A 22163-nucleotide genomic window follows, 5' to 3' on the forward strand; every position below is an offset into this window, starting at 1 on the left:
CTGTATGGCAAAACCTGTATTTACATATTTGTGACACAAGCACTTACACGTGAGAAACTGCATCTTTTCGCCGTTACTTTTAATTTTTTTTTAATGCCTTGCTCACTGTCACATACTTAACTTCCCAATAACTTGGGAAATGCGAGTAACAGTACACATAAATGAATAAGTTGTGAACATAAAACATAACGAGGGGGAGGGGGGAAAGTATGCACTCCTGTACAGTAAAACGACTAAAATAAGACTCGCCAAGTCTCGCGCCTCTAAAAGAGAAATGCTCGGGTGGGAAGCATCACTCAGCGTGTTTGTACGCAACCAGAAAACCCAATTCACTGTGCAAAAAAAAATGTCTCGAGGGAAAAACAAGGATGAAAAGAAAAAGCAGTATCTCTGAAACAAGATTACATCCAATTTTTTTTTTTTTGTGTACACCTGTACGGATGTAAAGCCATTTACATCACCGCCTCCGTTTTGTGACCTTTCGTGGTCATGTGACCTCTCGAGGTCGCGTGACCTGTTATCGTCCCTCTGTACTGATGAGAGAATTACCCGCTGTGACGAGTGTTTCAATACATTTAAAAACCCTGCTGACCCCCACCCACCTCCCCCCGAACAGAGCGGAAAACAAGTCAAGCACTTAAAATGCAGGCAAATTCTAAGGCAGCATGTGAACTAAATACAAACAGTTTACCGTATACGGACACGTACGCTCCTCTTTCCTAAACGGCATTCCCATTACACATAAAAGAATATTTTCTACCGCGCAAATGACACTACAGCTATCATACAAAGTGGACTACTTAATAGAAAAGACAAAAAAATAAAATAAAATAAATCACACAAAACAAGACTGCAGTCATACTAAGATGTTTGAACTTTCAGTAACGCAACAGTCCCCTTTGACTTGCTCCCGGTTTCAAGTGAAAGGGGAGCGTGTTGTCACTTCCAGGAGATTGAAAACAAACGACAGACTCTCTCAAGTCCCGCTGCTTCAGGCCAAACCCAGGTTCGTGGCTGTCGAGGTACCTGTAAACTGCGAACGCCTTGCCAATCCATGATCACTGTCGTGACGGATGCACGAGGCCGGGCGGGGGACACATCCCTCGGGTACATCAGATACCTTGAGAAAGCCATCGGGTAAATGCATCTCTATAAGGGCTCATGCCCACGTCTATTAATGGGGAGTGACCAGAGACCATCTACATATGTCGATTTTGGGGGTCTCCTTTGCGTAAAAGGGTTAGAAGGTATGTAGACTGGATCGATCTCAGAATGCTTAAAAATACAAAACCTAAAAAAAAAAAACTGCATGTTATTTCACAATTTGTGTAGAAGCTATTTCGGTTTTTCACATTCTCTAGGGCGTGTGACCCGTGGCCATTGAGGAGAGCAAGTCAAAGGTCATCTCTCTGCTGGAGGACAGTGGTGAGAGGACACAAACCTGACCAGGTGACCCACAGGCCCTGAGAGCAAAAACGGCACAGAACGTACAACACGCCCACACTGGCCCGCCATCAGACTGAGCCGACGCAAGGCCTTAGAAGTTCCTCACGGCTCAGAGACCGACCCCCCAAAAAAAGAAATCCAACTAGAGAGGAAAAAAAGAAAGATAAATACACAGCCCATCTCTTCGCCCAGTAAGGTTACAAAGACACACCAGCATGGTTCGGTGGGTGAAAAGGGATGGGATGCAGTGATTGTTTGGTCTGCCATCACAGAGAATCTGTGGAGATGTGCAAATGTATGGAAAGACGGGAAGGAAGAAACTTGTCATCCTCTCCTATCATCCTTTTCCTGTCGAGCAACCCAACGGGTCTATAACACAACATGCGGGGACACAGTATAGTGTGGGTCTCTTCACGACGCAGGGCTGCCTGTGCCATCTATGATCCAGGACAGGAGGGGGTAGTGTCAAGTCTAGATAGAGGACAGGAGGGGGTAGTGTCAAGTCTATTTTGTGTGTGTTTAAAGTCAGTCTAGCGTGAACCATGGACAGCAGAGATAGGGTGTAGTGGCGGGGTACAGGACATGGATGTGCGGGGGTTGGGGGGGGGGGTTGTCAGGAGGTGAGTTGGGACGTTTGCCCGATCATGAGGTGCCCTGTCTCTTCTGTTGCTGGACCCGGATCAGTTCCAACTGTTTTTTGCACTTCTGGTAGTACGTGGACAGACTCTTGTTCTCCTCCAGCAGCTTCTTGTGCTCCTGCACCAGACGGGATGTGTTCTGCTGGTCCTTCTCGTCTTGGTCCAGTTCGGCGATGAGCTCCTTCCTGCAAACAACAGAAACAGTAGAAGCACAATGAGACGATTGACCGGAAGAAAAAAACGACCATTATAAAGATACAGTGCTTTGTAATGTTATTGGAAAGGTTCTATATTGACATTTTTATTTTTAGTTATTTTATTGTGTATCAGAAACACTTTTACTCAACCACCGGCTTACAAACCTTTTCTCTCTTGACCAAACTGTTTTTCCGGGCCGTTCTGTGCTAATTTTGTGAAACTCGCCTGGTTGAGGACTACATACCGAACAATACTGACACGACACAGTATTACATAACTAGCTGTTCTGAACACAGATTTCACCAGAGTAACACGGGGGTACATTTTAACGTTCCCATCGCCAACCCTTGAGTCGGGAAATAATCTTTCAATACTTTCAAAGGGATGTTAAGACTGAAATGAGTGTGATTTATAGGAAACGTGTATGAGTAAAAACCAGACAGCTTGTGAGATGATGGTGATTCTATGCGGTAGATTCCCCATGGTCTATAAATATAGGATGAGCTCTTTAGCCAAACACAGTTGTTCCACCAAGCTCTTCTTCTCCAGCTTAGGATGGCTGCTGCCTTGGATTTGTCTGCTAAATTTGGTATTTGCCTTTGGGTGGCTTTCTGCACACCAACAAGCCCACGCTGAAATTCATTTTTCATTCGACGGTGTTTTGGTTTTGGCACCGTTTAGTCTGTTGCCATGACAGGGGGACACGTTATCACTTACTTGGTCGTGTTGTCGGGCTACGCTTATTCATTAACTGTCCCAACTAGCGCCACTACTTTCAATCTCCTTTCCGAAGCAAAGGAACACCTGAACCCTGTCCATGGTCGGAGACCTGAAGACTCGGCATCTGTCTCTTGAAAGGGCTCGCGATATGAAAAGGCTTACTTACTTCCTCTGGATCAGCAAGGCAATCTCCGTTTGAACTTTCAGGTACTCCTGGGCCATTTTGCAGTGCTGCTCAAACACAGCCATGGACTCTTTGGAGTTGGGACAAGGAGCGAGGGGCTGGAAATAACCAAGCATGTTGACAATAATTGATTTAGAAACCGTCCAGTCAGACCCCGTTGCAAAACATATTTATATCAACTGTGAGTGTAGTTTGAGATGACAATAATAAACCCTGAGTATTCATAGACATGCCACTTTTTAGATAGCATCTTTTGTCTTCAATTTGACTTGAGATAATCCTTCCGTAATTGAGTTTGAAAAAGCAATTTAAATGTACTTCAATTCATAATTGGGATGGAAATAAAGTGTAACAGAATCAAAACCTATTTATACGGAGACCATGCAATATACATCCTAAAATGTTTTCAAATTAAACATGCAAAAATGCTCTATGGTGTTTGCTTTGTAATATGCGATGGTGGTTTGTAACAGGAATGGCTGGTTTGGGTTGGGGGACTTGTGTCTGTTTTGTTGGGAGATGGAGGGCGGCAGAAGTGGAATAGATTACCTACCTGAAGCTGGTGATCCAGGGTGAGATACGCCATGGGAATGGAGTTGTCTGAGCCATTAGTGTCTGCATGGGAGAAGAGAAAGAGCCCTGTTTTTTTTTTTTTTGCACTAAATTCAGTGGCCTGGCTTGAGCTAAGCCCACAGGACAAGGTCAGCAACAGCAACTGCATGTCTTACAAAACAAATAGCCTTCTCTGTTGTCATCATCCCCTATTCCTCCTCCCCTCCGCTCTAGTCTGGCTCGGGGTGACAAGGCACCCATACCCTAAATCACCGATCAAGATTACGTCATGTCTGCACTGCTGCATGACAGATTTACACAACTGTCTGCAGACACGCTTATGCCATTGCGGCTGCAGTGCTAAGAGGGTGACAAAACAGATTGGAGAGGCTGATTTCAAATCAATCAATTGGGTTGTAAAAGTCAGCTTTCAATTTTCCCTTCCCCTGAGCAGAGCGAGGCGGAGCGCTCATTAACAGCACTTTGCAAACAAAGTCCACCAAGCATATGCTAATAAACTCTGAAGTAATGGCCTTAATAGCGTACTAAAGACTAAAAAGACTGTAAAATGTACTGCAGTGTATCTGAGTCAGAGTTTCTTCCAGAAACACTGGTAGTGCTGTCACTCGGAGACCATTTGAGATTTGTTTCTTTGATTATATTTTGATGTCAGTGCCAAGTTTTTTTTTTTGCCGCAGAAAAAATGCCTACTGAAGATACATTTGACAGTTATAGATTTGCAGTTTAAGGGAAAAATGCTTGTAAAATTTGTTTTGTGAAACGTGAAAATGTTTTGTCTTTACTAGTGATCTGCGCGTGGTGGGGCTGTCTACCTGCGGGGTCGTCGGGGGAGAAATACCCTCTGCTGCCCGTCTTATCGGGTGGCATCATCCTCACACTGGGGCTGGAAGATCTGCTGCTGTTCCTGCTTCCCTGCAAGAGGACAGTAATACTGTCAGTCATCTGGGGAGCCAATCCGAGCTGCCGATGGTCAGAGAGAAAAACGTGGTCGGGGAAATATAGTGGAAGGCATAGAAGAGTAGAACAAACGCGACAGAGGCAAATAAAACAACTGAAAGGACCGGTCTTCAATTGTTCAAATCCAATTACTGGGCGTCCGGGTAGCGTAGCGTGCTATTCCGTTGCCTACCAACACGGGGCTCGCTGGTTAGAATCCCCGTGTTGTCTCCGCCTTGGTCAGGCGTCCCTACAGACACAACTAGCTGCGTTTGTAGGGTGGGAAGCCGGATGTGGGTGTGTGTCCTGGTCGCTACACTAGCGTCTCCTCTGGTCGGTCGGGGTGCCTGATCAGGGGGGAGGGGGAACTGGGGGGAACAATGTGATCCTCCCACGCAGTAAGTCCCCCTGGTGAAACTCCTCACTGTCAGGTGAAAAGAAGCGGCTGCTGACTCCTCATGTCTTGGAGGAGGCATGTGGTGGTCTGCAGCCCTCCCCAGATCGGCAGAGGGGGCGGAGCAGCCACTGGGACGGATTGGCAAAGTACAATTAGGGAGAAAAGGGCGGGGGGGGGGGGATAAAAAAATCCAATTATTTATTTTAGTAAAACCTGTAGTACCCGTTTCCTTAATTTTTCACTTAGCTGACAATCACACTCTTTTATTTTTCCCTCTGGTTGTCTATAAATAATAGAAACGCTGACACATTTATCGAATAAAGCACGTCGAACCAGATAAATTATTGGATTTTAGGGGGATGGGGACCACAGAAATTGCTTCAGAGAGTAATTTTGTTGATTTGCAAGCTTTAACAATGAGCGGATGTCAAAAGCACACATGGCAGCGGTGAGGACAGCCTGGGGTTCAGGAGAGGATGGGAAACGGTACCAGATAAAGCATTGCTTGATTATTTTCTAATAATTATTAATCTTTTTTTTAATCTGAGAGGTGGCCTTAAATGTTGAGCCATCTTAATGTCAATATGAAAGTCCAACACAGTTCTCATTTTTTGGAAACCATAATAAAATTATAGGTGGGAGAACTGGTTGGGGAAAAAAAAAATCTATAGAAAAAAATGGCACCAGTTCTTATAAAGCACACAGCTTTACTTCCCTCCTCCTCGTCTGTGACACCGCTCTGTCACAACCCAAACAACTGTCATCTGTTTACCACTTCAGTTTGAGCTTCCAGCATGCCATTTCCCGAGATTACATTTCACGTTTAGTTTTACGAAATCATAATTTCAGTGCAGTTGATATTAAATATATGAAAATCCTAAATTGGACCAACTCATTGCTACGACTGGTATCCTAACATACATCAGTTATTTTGTATAGTACACCGACATTACACCGGATCTGCCTCACGTCATGTCGCACAACTTGGGTTCCAGCGTCACCACATATACGCCTCACACATCCTGTCCGCTGTGCAGAAACACACCCTGCAGAGCGCACGGCAAATAAATAAAAACACCCGACAACAAATAAACACTCAAACGTGATCAACGGTACTGTGAAACGGCGGAGAAAAGGAGGCTGATCGCCAAGGCGGCGCGGCACAAAAATACCCTCTTCAATAAGAAAGAGTCAAGTTCTCCCATGAACTCTCCGTGAACCTCCGGCTGCAGTGCCGAGGTGTTTCTTTTAAACAAATACAGACAAATGTTTGAGAAGTGCGGCAGAGAAAGCTCCACGCCAAGGGGCTTATTTGAAGGCTGTCTGTGTGCATGTTTGAGTCTGTGGTGGTGGTGATGGGGGGGGGGGGTCGTTCCTCCACATACCATGCCTTCATCTTCCTCGGGCTGACATATCAAACAGCTCTTCTATCCTATAAGGTTCCTCCCAGAGGGATTCCTCCGCTTGACAGAGAACGCCTCATAACCTCCGAGCGACAGCATCGCTAAAACAGCCCAAACCCTTCACAACAAAGTAGCGGGGTGACGACACCAACTAAGCAGAAGGGCACTGGATCAAAGGAGTTACTAAAAAATAATAAATAACTAACTAAATGAAACACTTCTTGGTATAAAGTTTTAAAAGACAAAACTTTCTTTGATGTGACGTGTGCGCAAAAGCATCGTTTTATAACTGACCTACCGTCAAGCTTTGCAGCTACTGGGTACTTTGTTTGGGTTTTTTTTGCCAATGACTGCTGTTTTAATGGACAAATATGCTATACTAAACTTAGAAATAACAACAAAAAATAAAATAAAAAAATCACAAAAACAAGTGAGCAGTTAAAATGAATATGGGTCTGAATGGCCCTGTGTGTTTAGAAGATGGTAACAATCTGATGTTGATGAAAATGTCAAAAGCCAATCTTGCCATTTTTTTGTAGGCCTGAAAAGCATCCAATACAAGGCTCACGCCTTCAAACCCTCCGCCGTTGACTGAACCCACGTGTGTCTGCGGCTTACCTGGCTGGACTCTGTGCCTATCCCGGGCAGGTCCTGCACGGATCGACGTCTCTGAGGCTCACAGGTGGCTGTGGACAGGATGGATGGGAGAAGGACAAAGACGGAGAAGGAAATAGGCAGAGAGAAGAAAGCGTGAGCCCCATATGCGATTTCCCTGGAGGTGGGGGAGGGGAGCCGTGTCCGTGTTTGGTTGCGGTAAGAGGGAGATCCAGATCCACAGAGCCACACACAGGGACAGCTGCACAGACTTAACCCCCTACACCCTGGCCTGTCAACCATGCGCCTTGGCACAGTTGTAACGTGACCATAGCACGTAACACCTCCCACCCCGACGGCGCCAACACTGCACAACACACGCATGCTGCACCGCAGACCAAACCTACCACGCTACACAAATGGGTAAACATTGCTCGTGCGGCGTGTGTTGGCACAGATTGGGTTGTTTGGGTTGGGTTCTGGTGGAGATGCTAGGAACTATTTCAGACAAGGCTGGCAGACAGGAAGTCTCTCTGGTGGCACCAGAGGGTCTCTTCCTCCCGAACCCCTTTTCTCTCTCGTTGAGGTAAACTTGAGGTTGAAGCGACTCTCCCTGCTGTGTGGCAGAATAACACGAGTGCCAAAATTCTAGTCATTTTCAAGTTTGAGAATTTCAACTGCGTCTTAATGGTCATGTTTTTGTGCCCAAATACCAAGTTGTGACAGCTGCTGCTGTGAATTATGTACGTATGACAGCATCGAGATCCTTTTATCTTCTACGATTAGCCATCGCCATCTATTTAAAGGTCCTGGTTTTCTTGACTGTCTGAAGATTTTGGGTTGGTTTTCATTATGAAGAGTGCCGATGACGGCAGGGTGGCAGGCTTGCCAAGCAAGTCACGTCACCGTGTGTGAAATCACAACGGGTTTAAAGCTTTTCTGTAACGTTCCTAGACTGCATGTGTAATTTAAAACTTCAAAATGACCTGATCCACTTTCCACCACAAGTTCACATGGTACAGACTGAAGTGGGAAACCTGCCGGGGTTAAAATGACCCGAGAGCTACAAGCACTAACTACCCTGTGGCACAGGAACACACAACACACATAAGCTCGGGGGCACATAAGCAACCTTACAAACGGTCAACTCAATAAATGAATGGATAAATAGATGATGAGATAAATATCACTGGATTTTAACTCCCAGTATCTGTTGTAGGGAGTGATGGACTGGATGTGAAGTCCAAGTGGTCTCAATCATCCAGCGGTTGTTGCTTGTGCAACGTTGACCCTTTATGCACCAACTCATATTTCACTGTATTTTGAAAATATATAATTAATAAACAATAGATATTGATAACAAGTGCTTCGTTTGTTAATTAGAAAAAAGAAAAGGGAGAGAAAAAGTGAACTACTGTTTAAATCAAATTCCATTTCAAAACTTCCAACCGTTAACAACACTTAACTATGTAAAGACTAGGGGGCTTTATGCACCGGGGGGGGGGGGGGGGTGTTAATGTTCAGGTGTGTACACACAGTGATAGCCTTGTCCTACCCCGTAATAACACACACCAGCCTACTCTCTTAGTCACTGAATTTAATTAGCTACTCATTCACCATTTCTCACCTTGCTCCAAAATAGAAGCCCTTTTTTGACATATGCTGCCTGTCCCCATTTCCTTCTTCCCTATCTCAGCCAGTAATAATAGCTCTGACCCTCAATGTGAGAGAAATTAATCAAAATGACTTTTTCCAATGTTAATGGATGGAAAGAGAACAAGACAGGGGGGAAATTTTTTTTTCTCCAAGCTTTCCTGGCGTCCTCTAGGCATGAAAGGCAAGGACAAGCTCAATTGCTAAGGGCCATGGCACTGATTTACTCCCGCTCCCCATGATCTGCAGCCAAGCTGGCAAGACGACTGAGAAAAAGGGACCATGAATTATAATCTTCTCATCCGTGTCACCCGGCCAGACACAATATGCTGATTATAATTTGTAAAGCACTGGGGGGAAAAAATGGTTGCAGTTTTGGTAGTGGTGTTTTGCTATTTTGACTGGTGTTTTGGGTGTGAGCGGGGGGTGGGGGGTGAGGGCGGATGAGAAAGTTTCTGTGTTAACTCATGTTCCACTTTTCACTCCAACACAGCCACAAAAGACAAGCGAGGAAAAAAAAAAAAAAAAGAAAATCGGGCAACTCTGATGTGTCACTCCAGGATGAGCACTATTGTGACCACGGACCCAGGATTATCAATTTGCTTATTTCAATTTAGTTCTCAGTCTGGACGTTTGAACTACTCCAACAGAAAACGGGGAGACTGTTGGAGACATTTTACTCATGTGGAAGAGAGCTGGGTCTTTGTGCAGTCTCTGGAGTGACGGACAGAAGAGGGCCCATGTCAGAGCAGAGCAACCTGTAGGTTTCAACCAAGCCAGCCCCAGCCAGGTCCCAGGAAGCCTGGCGGTCTGCGCTGATACCTGTGACGACGATCTTGGGGACATCCAGAATGGTGCCGAATGATGCCGTTTTACGGTGGCCTCGTTTATACTGGGGGCGTGCTGCAAAAACACACATACACACACAGAGCTGCGTACACAAGCATGCACACCAAGACAAGACGGATGCCTGGTGCCCACTGGACAGGAAATGTAGCAAATTCACTTCCTAGTCCCTACCCCCACCCTGCCCGGACCAGACACACATGCGCAGCTAATATTTCACATGCAGGGCAGCATGCACCCTGTTCATTCCACAGGCTGTAGATAGGATCCTATAGCAGGGCAACTGCTGGCAGGCAGTGCATTAAACCTCTCAGCACAAACAATAGCAGGCATTCAGACGGAAAGCTGTATGGATAGAAGGTTTAACGTGACAGACTCAGGACACATCTACAGAGGGCACTGATGCTAAAATCTGTACCTCCATTAATAACGTACCTCCATCAATAATTCTACTCAGACAGCAAAGGTTGTGTGAATTTAAGGAAAACACTGTTAAACAAAACAAAAACTGTGACGTATACTCATTGTTGGCTAATATGAATCAAAAAGACATGTAGGGCGTTTCCACAGTATATTACAACATGACAGGGTGAGTGAGTGTGTTTTCCTTTAAAAGTTGAGAGGATGACTTGCATATAAGTGTTGGTTCTTTCTTTGGCTCCCTCCCCCGCCCCTTTTCTCCCCAATTGTATCTGGCCAATTACCCCACTCTTCCGAGCCTTCCCGGTCGTTGCTCCGCCCCCTCTGCCGATCCAAGGAGGGCTGCGGACTACCACACGCCTCCTCCCATACATGTGCAGTCGCCAGCCGCTTCTTTCCACCTGACAGTGAGGAGTTTCACCGGGGGGGACGTAGCGTGTGGGAGGATCACGCTATTCCCCCTAGTTCTCCCTCCCCACCGAACAGGCGCCCCGACCGACCAGAGGAGGCGCTAGTGCAGCGACCAGGACACATACCCGCATCTGGCTTCGCACCCGCAGACACGGCCAGTTGTGTCTGTAGGGGCGCCCGACCAAGTCGGTGGTAACACGGGGATTCGAACTGCCGATCCCCGTGTTGGTAGGCAACGGAATAGACCGCCACACCACCTGGACGCCCCCAACCCGGATGCCCCGCATATGAATTAAGTTTTGAGGGGCATCAGCGTTCAGGAGCATGTAACTGTTGAATATATCAGGAATAAATCACCGGCTCAAACTGACTAAAAGAAGACAAAACGGGATGTAACTGGGCAGCCAGGAAGGCAGCCTGTCTTGGACATGGGAAACACCTTAATTTGATGGAATCGACTTGAACAGCACATGTACCATTACTGAAGGAATATCTTACTTTATGTTTCAACAGTGTCACATAAAGCGACACAACAGTGACACAACAGTGTCACATAAAGCGCTGTTCAAGATGGGTGCTGCGAGTTTCTCTGTGCAGTGCAATTCCTGACATTACCTGCAGGTGCAAACGGCATCTTGGGCTCCAATTCCGACAGGTCGGTGCTCATTCTTTTGCTGTCAGAGGATGCCAGGCACTGTGTCCGTGCGGACAGGCTCTCAACGCTGCCCCCTCTGGAGAGAGGCAGCGTCCTCAATGGGTCTCCCTGAAAAAGCCGACGGAGAACTACACCGTTTACAGAAACTCCTATCGGATAATAATATCAGTATTTGTCAAATACTATTAGGCACAACTGTTACTAATTCAATATCATGTTTTGATAGATTTCAGGGTGTCTGCAAATTTCAGTGAAGTTGAAATTAAGTAACAGAAAAAATTAAGAAATTTTAATCATCGAGTGATTTTTAAGACCCTTGAACACCAGCCAGAATGAAATATGACCAGTTTTGTTGATAAAATACACTTCTAGTAGGCCTGCATGACCCTGCCCCGTGCCAAATCCCCACAAAAAGTTCAGTAAGAGTGTATCATTTCTAGGACTTCTAAAACGGAATTTCATTCTTCATATGCCTCATTCCACAACATTTCAGCACTTGTATGACCTTGAGTTTAAATAAGTAATCACATTTGAAAAGTTTTTTCGGGACTTGCAGACACCCTGTCTGATGGAAATGAGTTGGCGTTGCAGTGTTGATTTTTGCCTTTGGTTTGAACTGGTGTGCAAACTGGGGCGTAATTTTGATGGTGTCGTTGCTCCCTTGAGAGTCACCATGCTCCATGTTGGCGTCGCTTTTGTTGCTGGTACTGGTGCAAGTGTAATCCACATATGACCCTGTGTTATCCAAAAGAGGGAGAGAGAATTATCTTTTGGTTTGGACTGATTTTGGCTTATGCACGCAAACACTGAAAACAATTCAGCATTTACCCACAATTTTGAACCTTGGAAAATAACATTCTCAAGTTTGCATCATCTGTGTCAAGGGAGGGGCTAGGGTTATCCGTCCATCCATACATTATCCAAACCGCTTATCCTACTCTCGGGGTCACGGGGATGCTGGAAGCCTATCCCGGCAGCCATTGGGCGGCAGGCGGGGAGACACCATGGACAGGCCGCCGGGCCATCACACAGGGCCGACACACCCACAAACGCATTCACACCTAGGGGCAATTTAGTACGGCCAATTCACCTGACCTACATGTCTTTGGACTGTGGGAAGAAACCGGAGCACCCGGAGGAAACCCACGCAGACATGGGGAAACATGCAAACTCCACACAGATGACGACCCGGGACGACCCCCTAAGGTCGGACTACCCCGGGGCTCAAACCCAGGACCTTCTTGCTGTGAGGCGACCGTGCTAACCACTGCGCCACCACGCTAGGGCTATCCCTAACCCTTATATTAAGATACTCTACTCACATTTCTGATTCTACATGAGGTCCTTGCTATATTATTTCCTCCTGGAATCATTCTAACATGCGATTCCAGTTTAAGCATCAGTACATATCGGTTCTCATGGCAACAGTACCTGTGCTAGTAGCAGAGTTGCTCTGTCCATCGTCTGAATACTGGTATGGATATTGCAAGGGTTCGTCAGATCCAGGGAAGTACTGCAAAGAGAGATTGGAAAGAAGGGTAAGTAGGCTGGAATATTGGTATGGAGCTCAAATGTAAATTAAAAATATAATTTCAGTCCATAAGCAATTCTTGTCATTCTAACTTGTGAAAAATGGAATGGTAAAAAAAAAGATGTGTTGTGAGTAAAATGCTGTAGCAATGCTCCATGTCTTTTTTTTTTTGCCAGCACAATTGGTAATAAGTTCAGTTAGTGAATTCTGTTTAACTTAACTGACGTTTTGGATTTTTGCAAGATATTAACCTGTGCCTTGTTAAGCTGAGCGAGCTCTGTCCAGCCCCATTAAGACAGAATTCCATTTAGTAAGTGTGCGCAACGCAGAGTAAAGCCATCATCAGCTGTCATACACTGGAACTGCTGGTAAAACTTCAGTTTGGTAGGAATCTTACCAGTCTACTTTATGCTGCTCAGAGCTGTATGCAGAGAGCATTGTAATGATGCTCTTATGCATCAATAAAGTGGAACTCAAAGTCACTTCTGGAATGACCGGGATTTCACTCCTACCTAAAACAACCATGGGCGCTCAAAATAACCGCCGGATTTTAAACTCTATATTCTGTCAAGATAAATACCCAATTGAGATATTAGGAAATGACTGACACCAAGATTAACATTTTAACAACTATAATACCATTTTCAAACAATTTAGCAATTTAGCAAAATTGAAAAAAGGGAAAATATTACCTGAAAAACAAAATGGAAAATCTAACAAACGTAACAAGGCCTATAAAATGTGAAATGTAAAAAAAGAACTGAAAATAAACACTGAAACAGTCCCAAACAACGACCAGAACTTAAAAATTACTAGAACAACCGCCACAGTTTTGAGATATTAATGCATTGCATATGTTAGTATGTCTGTTAAGAAACTAACTGACACCGAAATTAACATTTTAACAACTTTAATACGATTTTTCAAACAATTTAAAATGGCCGCTGTCCAACGCCTGTAAATACTGCAACGCCTCGGTGGTAGTCATGGTGCGTCTGTAACGGCGTCTGTCACCAGACATGTTAGCAATAATCAATAATCAAATGTTGACCATTTGTCTGCACTGGAGGACGCTAGTTTTTTTCTAGGACAGAGCAATGAACTTTGTGAAGGAAATGATACGACCAACACACGTCATAAATAGTGACATGACGCGCACGATCACGTTCAAATTACGAGTGGTCATTTTGACTGCTTATGTTCGTTTTAGGTAGATCTCATCATAACCTTTTTTGTGTGCAATTGATCTAAATGTCGTTTTAAATGCAAATATATGCAATTTTAGGAGAATTCAAGGAGCGGCAGGTCTGTATCCCCCCCCCCCCCCCCCCCCACAAAGTTATTAAACTTTGAAAATCCAAAACGGTCACAATGGCCGCCTTGGTCATTCTAGTGTTTCATCCTACAGCTCTAAAACAGTCCACTGCCCTGTGGGTTAGATGATTATTTGGTGTGGCATCCATCCATACCACTTTCTAAGTCAGTCTCTCTCCATTTAAAAAAAATAAAATACAATCAACAGTTTGATTCATGTTTTTTTATGAACAGTGCCAAGCAAATGTTGTTTCAGCTGATGTGATCATTTGCTTTCTATTTAAATGAAGCCGTTGCAGAGGGCAGACTTTGTGCGTGTGTGCATGTGTGAGGGAAAGGATTACCCTCATTAGATGTGTCATGATCTTCACAATTTCCTCCATGGAGGGCCGCTGAGAGGGATCTTTGGACCAGCAGCGTGTCATGAGGCTCTCAATGGGCTTGGGCAGATTCTTGATTAGAGGTGGCCGTGTGCCTTAACGTTAACATCAACAAGATGATCACACTTTCACAGTAACCGAATCAGGTTAAGATTGGCCACCAGGCCAGACGTTGCATAGAAAGGAAATTAAGCATTGCTAATTTATGCTAAATCCCTGCTCTCCTGGTGCTAGTGTAGGTAATGAGGCAGAGGGACAGATTCAGCTTCGCAACATATTAAACCAATGTCCCATTGAGTCGTTTATGTCCCAGTAGTATACCCCCCCATCCCCCACCCATCTCTGTATTGGGAGAAACAGTAGGGAATGGGTCTTTTAATTGCTCTTTCCTGCCAGCCTCTTCGCTCATTTGGTGTCCCAGCAGGCAAAGCTGGGCAGCTAACCGAGAGGGGTCCGTAGTGACTGACAAGCAGGCACAGCGTTCGGAGCCCCTGCCTGACAGCAGTTTGGTCCCTGCCTATTCTCTGCGTCTCGCCGTCCCAGACTCACCATTGTGCACCGCCCACATAATGCGAAAGGCTGGTCCTCCAATCTCATCAAAGGGTTTCCTGCGAGTGATCACCTCCCAGAGAATGATGCCCCAGCTGAACACATCACACTTCTCGCTGTAATTGCTGCCTGTAAGTAGAGAGGAAGCCATATCAACCACTTAGGGTTCTTTCAAAGAGGAAAGGGGAAAAAAAAAGAGCAGAGGCCTCGGTTTGACGCGGCTGATTGACGGATGGAAGTAATTTTCTGTGGCGTTTGAGATTAGAGCAGGGACATTGCTGGCAATGGATGGGAGTTTTTAATCTCATCTTCACTTCCAGAGGGGAGGGAGAATGTAAATAAGGGAGTGATTTTAGCAAGGGCTGGCTCCTGACTTGCCTAATTACTTTGTGCCTATTATGAAAAAATTACAGCGCACATCACACAGTCACGCACCTATTTTAAAGTTGCAGCGCGGGGGCACTTTGATAGCATTTCGTAGTGACGCAAATTAGCCATAAGGCGTTCATTCAAGGGATAAATGTGAGTTGGTTTAATTGTGCAGGAGTCATGTAACTCCCCACCTAAAACAAGATAATGACTACCTCTTAATTCATGTTTTCTCCAGACACCCCCACTACCTTACAGAGAACATGTCTCATAACGTGTAAATACATTAGGCTCCTGGCTGAGCGAGAACGCAAATGCTCCACTGTGGTCTCTCGAGGGAAATAAAGTCACGAGCATCACTCCATTTATCTTTTCACTACGCTTGGGGAAGTGCCATCAATAAAAGCTGGAGGAGAAGGCTGACGACGAACTGAAAATTAATGTATGAAGGCTGCTGAGCATGAAGCTGCAATTAAGGGGAAAGGTGACGGAGCAAAGTTGGATGTTGAAAAAGGCCATTAGAGAGATAAGTGAGAGCTCCTGTTGATGGTTGTACGAGCAAGGATGTAAGTCAAGTGATAATGTCCCGAGTGTTGGCTCTTCGGTAAAAGAAAAAAAATAATCAAACACAAACAAAGAAAAACCCCAGGGTGGGTGGCTGGAACAAATCAGATACTTGGGATGCCATTCATACTTGCCTTCAAATACCTCTGGAGCCATCCATGCAGCACTTCCCTTGTTGTTGGTCATGTGGGTCTGAATGTCACAGGCTGTTCCAAAGTCGCATATCTTCAGCACAGTGCCGCCTGCCACTAGAAGTAGACTGAATCAAACAAAATACAATTCCACCGTAAGCTGAGAAGCCTTTCAACTTAAAACCTTTAAAAATGTACTCTGACACGCCCATAAAATGGTGCAGAGCATGGTAGCAACTATAGCGACAAGGTATAGACCACTTTATCACATCAATGTACATTAAACATTAGCTATGTCCCAGAAATGAAATCTCCCTGCAGGTATAAGGGTGTCAGGTTCAGTTACAGTGCAACTTTCGGTACTTTTTCCCTCCCTGAGTTTTCAAAACTAATAAATTCAAGGCAATCTTACAGAAACACTCAACATGTTTGGTAAATATATCACATGAAAACTACTGCGTTCACGTCACACTGAAACATACACAGATAAAGGTAAGCAAGACAATCTTTACTTTTTGTGTTATGAGAAATAAACAATATAAAAGTGACATTTGGAACACTCCCACTTGACTTAGTGCAGCTGCAAGCAGTTATGGTGGCAGTGAGAAGGAATGTGTACACAATTAGCTGTTCCTTAATCTTAATTCATGTTGTAATATAACTGCAAATATTTCAACCTACAAAATGGGCACTGTTGCAAGGACCAGAAGTGAAAACACACTAGATTGGGCAGGAAAACAAAACAATACACTGACTGAATATACAAGTATGATAACCCAGAGCTGACAGTCTGTCAGACAGCATGACCCACTTGTTCCTAGAAACTTAACAACAGTTCTCTAGGAAATAGACCAGCTGATTCTTGCCACAGCGCTCTGCCAGGGACTTTCTTTCCACCGGAGCCTAATAAACAACCTCTGGAGCCCTTAACTGAACAAGACAACCATCAGCACCACTATGTAAACCAGCCATGCTTCCCTGGAACAGGAGAGGAGTGGGAGGAGACGTTTACTTAGCAACCATGCTCCTGTGCGGGGAACTGTGATTCAAGGGAAACCTGTGCAGTATTGGCTTGTATCACCAGACAGCCGGACCCCAAACAAAAGTATGTCAGTAGGCTATAACTCCTGTATCAAAGGCTGCCTGTGAGACAAATCAAACTGGGGGGCACAAAGGCACACTTTCATCGCACAGTGATATGGGAAGACGAGAGAGAGTGAAAGGTGAGGAGCAGCATACTTGGGTGGCTTGAGGTCCCTGTGAATGAGAGCCTTTGGTTTCATGCCATGGAGATAGGCCACGCCCTGGGAGCACTGTAAACACCAGCTCATGGCATGGGAGGCAGTGTAATAGGGGAGGGGTTCGGCACCATGCAGCACTGTGGACAAGAAAACACAGTCACGACCACAAGACACCTTCACGACACAAACACCACCACACTGACGACTGTACACACTGGTCTAAAAATACACAGGTGACTACCCCTTTCTTGAACAAGGTAGATTTGAAAAGAAGGTAATTGATCGCATACAAGTGATCACACAACTGAACTGAATGAGGTCAAAGTTATGGTGACATAGATCGCAGCAGTAACTTTGATAAGACATTCAGTAACAAGGGGGAAGATGCGATTGTTAAGTCTACAGCTCGGCAGCAAGTTCCTTATTCTGGGATGATGTGCTTGTACAGTATCAGCCTTCTTATCCGTGCCTCTTGGGAATAGAGGTCTTTTTGAACAAGTGGGGCATTTGGGAGACAGAGACTTTAAAACACAGATACAGGGCTTATTCATATTATGAAACACACATGCGTGCAGATTTCAAAAATACCTGCATGGGTTAGTCTGCACTCAACAACAGCTTTTGTATGCAATTAGAAATTAAATGGGAGTGTGTGGTTATAGAAATACACAATTTTTGGCAGTTAAACATAAATCAATTTTTCTTTGTCAAATGATGAAATGTTCATAATTTCAACCTCAACAACCACTACTCACAATGCTAGGATACATTTGCTAAAAAACTAAGTAATAACTGCACACAAAGTGGCAAAAAAAATCTTTTTGCACAGGTACATCTTGATGTGTAAAGTCACCGGGCAGGAGCTAAATAAAATAAGAGGAAAAAAAAAAAGAACTAGGTAAAACAGCACGCCAAGAGGGGTCAAATCAACTGTACAGAGCTCATGCCCGAACAACATTATACTTTTTTGTTTCAGAAATGACTATCCAGGCCCAATACCGACATCTGTAACAAGACATTTGTCTGACATAGCAATATAGACACTCACCATTGTAAAGTGATCCGCCTTCAGCATATTCCATCACCAAACAGACCTGGTTGGGAAAAAAAGACATCTAGAACCCTCTCCAAGGATATTTAAGAATGCAAAGTTATGCTGACACATATCATCACCTTCTACTTAGTCTTTACATGTTATCACTTGATCAATGAACAGCAAAGAAAACACGGATTTCCATTCAGGTAGATTTCCAACCATTTCATGTGGACGACACTCAACTCTGATTAGCTATTACACCCGAGAATCTCAGCTCGCTGGTAAATCTCACAAATTGTCTATCAGACATAAACAGCTCAATGAAGATAAAACTGACATTTTAGTCATAGGTGACAAAAAGCAAAGACTGAGACTAAGTTCTCAATTGACTTCATTATCAAAAACTGTCACAGACAAAGCCAAAAATCTAGTTGCCATCACTGGATGACACCTAGATTTGAGCTTCCGACCGGATGTAAAGAATGCAGCTAAACCAGCGCTATATCAACTAAAAATAACTCAAAGGTTAAGCCTGTCCTCTCCCCACCTGATACTGACAAATCGGTCCACGCATTTGTTACAAGTAGGTTTGACTACTGCGATGCACTGCAGTCAGGACTGCCAAAAGAAATCAATGACAGTAACAAACTGGTCTAGATCTCTGCAGATAGAGCACTAACAGGGACAAAGAAAAATGTAACATCTCTCCTATTCTGAAACCTCTTCACTGGCTGCCAATTAATGATGTAATATGTTCTTATTTGTTTTACTTCTTTATAAATCTTTGAATGGACTTGCTCCGGACCATATTAATGATGTGTTGCATAACCGTGCTCCTGGTATAATCCTCAGATCTACAGAGAAGCTCCTCCTAACTATCATAAGCTTCACAACTAAGACTCATTGTGAAGCAGCTTTTTAATTCATGGCCCCATAATCTGGAACTGAGAACAGCCACTTTCACAGCAACTTTCAAACTTTTACTCAGAACAGATCTTTTTAATTCAGAGTTCATACACTTTTCAACCAGTGATTTTCATTAACTTTTTCATGACTTCTCCATAACCTTTAGCTTAATTTCAATGACCAAAATAAGCTATTTTAGGGTTTCCACTGAAAAGGTGTGTTTTAACACAATGTGATGTCGGTCTATATTTAAGATACTGCACTCTACTCAACAATTTGAAACTGTCCTTGCCCGGCGTACTGTCAGGATACCGTTAGCTGGCTAACTGATGCAAAAGCTAGCCAGTAGAGGCACATGTTAACATAGAGACAAACTGTTGCATGCAAACAGCAGAAATTTTAAAGCCCGGCCGCAACGGCTCCATCTACTGTGACATTTTCTTTAATTGGTCAATTAATCTTTAAGAGTCGATGTTACTTTGGTCAGACGTCCAATTTCCAAAATTATAATTTCCTATAACCTTTCCAGGGCCTGAAAATGGTATGGTATTTTCAAATTTACTGACTTTACCAGCTTTTTCTATGACCGTATGAACACTGTTAATTGTGCATTCACCTAGGACGACTGTGCTTTCTTAAAGGGGAATTTCACCAATTGTTATGTGTAGTGCAATCAGCACTGATGAGTAAATGTCATGGATTGATGGAATAAAGTTCTCAATGTATACTATTTTGACAGAGAAATCAATGTTGTCTTGCCAGTCTTTCCCGCAGCACCTACACGTGTCAGAATGCACTGCGCATAAGTTTCTGTATTGCCGTCCATAAAATCCTCTGTTTCACCGAAAGAGATGCAGAAACAACTGCCGGTGTTTTTCATCTGCAATCCCTATTGCAGATACACAGAGGTAAGGTTGAAAAGAGGTAAATTTCGGTGAATTTAATAGCTGCCAATTTGCTGTCGATCAATGATAGGTTCTGTCATGTCATTGCATTCCCTTGTTCTTTCATATTTTCATAATTTATTTTTGACTTTGTTACTTTCATTTTCTCCTTATCCCACTCCCTTTATCATGTTTTTGTTCTAGCCATTGTCTCCTTTGATCATCCGGGCACTTTAACACAATAGTAAGTGCAATGCATTTTATTTTAATGTACGAAATACACATTTAAGTTTTGATTTTGAGCACCATCAGTGAAACATCATCAGAGTAGCTCAGCCTCATCAAAGCAAACAAACCACTAATGGAGCTGTTTAAGCAAACAGCCTTAATAATGGCAGTGCCATAAACTTACTGGATTATTGCATGAGCCATACAACTTCACGATGTTGGGGTGATTCACACGGGAAAGCTGTCGAAGCTGAGGATAAAGGAAACAGCAGGTGCAATCCCATCAGCATGTGGCAAATTACCTTTAACATCCAAATGCAACATCTGCACTTTCTTTGGAGATCATTTCTTTAGTGATGTGCCCTAATGGTATATGAAGGCAACATCACAAGCATTATGGCAAAAAAGGGTGTTTTATAAAGTGCAACTCTAGAGTCTTAAAGGCATAACACACTGCGGTGACAAGAACCAGTTACACTTAGGGCAGCAATGACGTCAATACCTCGACAATAAAGGCTTTCCTTTCCGATTCACTCTCAATGGTCTTGATCGCAACATCCTTGCCTTTCCATTTGGCTTTGCAGACGACACCGAAGGCACCTCGCCCCACGACCTGAGGAGGAAAACCGGTTACAGGTCATCTGCTCGCGGGCACAGGCGAAACACGCGGGGAAAGCATTGTAGCGAATTCGGGGGGGGGGGGGGCAGCGCAACCAACGGGAAGCGCCGCGGCCGGGAAGCGAACCCGCGTCTCCCGCACCCCGTTGGTTGCGCTGCCCCCCCCCCGAATAACGGGCCGGCGGCCAGTGAATTCCCGCACAACCGCCACAAAACACAACCTACCTCCTCGACGTCGATGTCCACATAATCGATTTCTTCGAAGGGGTATCCGGGCGGCGTGTCGAGCATGTCGGCGGACGGCAACGTCAGAGACATCGCTAGCTAGCGTCAGCTAGTCACTTGCTGAAAAGACAGGTGGGGGGGTAGGTGGGGGGGAAACGAGGACAACAAATCAACCCCGAAGAAGCCATAAACAAGGAACAAGAGGCAAACGACTCGTCCGAGACACTCGCACAAAATACAGCGCCGCAATCGCAGGTCGCGACTGCCATTTCCCGTCCCGGAGGGGGGGGGGACCCCGGAGGGGGGGGGGGGACGTCTAACAAGTCATTACATTGACACCTTCAGCAGCGGCGACATTATATCCGTTATTCCGTCGTCGCCGACTTGTCAAACCACCTCCCCTGCGCGAGCGCAGCTGACGCGGCACAGTTAGCGTTGTAGCTTTAGCGTTACAGCTCGCGCAGCGCACGTCCGAAGCGCTCGCACTGGTACGGGAGCGCGGGTCTGATCACATTTAAGCGCGTGACATCGATCCGCGAGTAAACCCATAAACGCGCGCGCCGTGTTAGGACAAAATGCATATCTTGACATTTCTGGAGGCCTCTGCGGTGCAAACAGACGCGGCCGGCTTACATTAGCAGGCTGGCCCCTTAGCTGCCGACGCTAGCTAGCCGACGCTAATTAGCTTTAGCACTCGAACCCCCCGTCTCGCGGTAGACTGTGAACCAGCGCCGGCCCTCTGGACATGGGGCTACTTTCTACTGTTCATGGCGGAGAAACCTGGGAGGAAAAAAAACAAAACAACAACGAGCATTTTTCCACGACTGTCTTCCTCTAACCACACGAGAGACAGACATAACTTTTGCACAGCTAGTCTAAGCCTAGCTTGCTAGGTGTTGTTGACGCTCTCAGTCGCGACGGCTCCATCCGGAAGTGTGTGCTCACTGCTATCCGGTCCCCCCCGGAGCCCTGAACCGGTGGTTCTGACCTGTCTCCGCAACGGCGTCTCTGGGGGATACGTTTGTAATTCCGAGGCTCCTACAACTCTTTGCTGTTTTCCTGAAATTGGGAATATGTGTGATTGTAAAAAGCAAAAAAAAAAAACGTCTCTCA

The 22163-nt window shown here is 45.0% G+C and overlaps 1 protein-coding gene across 2 annotated transcripts; it reads right to left on the reverse strand.

The window, feature by feature from the left end:
- Window positions 1–610: 610 nt before the first annotated feature.
- Window positions 611–21949, reverse strand: map3k7 (mitogen-activated protein kinase kinase kinase 7). Of its 2 annotated transcripts, XM_056294094.1 has the most exons (18): window positions 21684–21949; window positions 21051–21170; window positions 20710–20820; window positions 20392–20457; window positions 18202–18247; window positions 17152–17290; window positions 15912–16040; window positions 14849–14973; window positions 14264–14394; window positions 12506–12587; window positions 11679–11809; window positions 11035–11182; window positions 9565–9645; window positions 7114–7181; window positions 4572–4671; window positions 3740–3801; window positions 3169–3284; window positions 611–2269 (listed from the first exon to the last, which is right to left on the reverse strand). In XM_056294094.1, exons 2-18 carry the CDS (start codon window positions 21141–21143, stop codon window positions 2089–2091), a joined length of 1809 nt encoding a protein of 602 aa, XP_056150069.1. In that variant the 5' UTR covers window positions 21144–21170; window positions 21684–21949; the 3' UTR covers window positions 611–2088. The 2 variants fall into 2 exon arrangements, with proteins under 2 accessions (XP_056150069.1, XP_056150070.1); XM_056294095.1 differs by lacking the exon at window positions 9565–9645.
- Between the last annotated feature and the right edge of the window lie 214 nt (window positions 21950–22163).

The sequence above is a fragment of the Lampris incognitus genome, chromosome 15 (genome assembly GCF_029633865.1).
Source record: "Lampris incognitus isolate fLamInc1 chromosome 15, fLamInc1.hap2, whole genome shotgun sequence".
NCBI classification, from domain to species: Eukaryota; Metazoa; Chordata; class Actinopteri; order Lampriformes; family Lampridae; genus Lampris; species Lampris incognitus.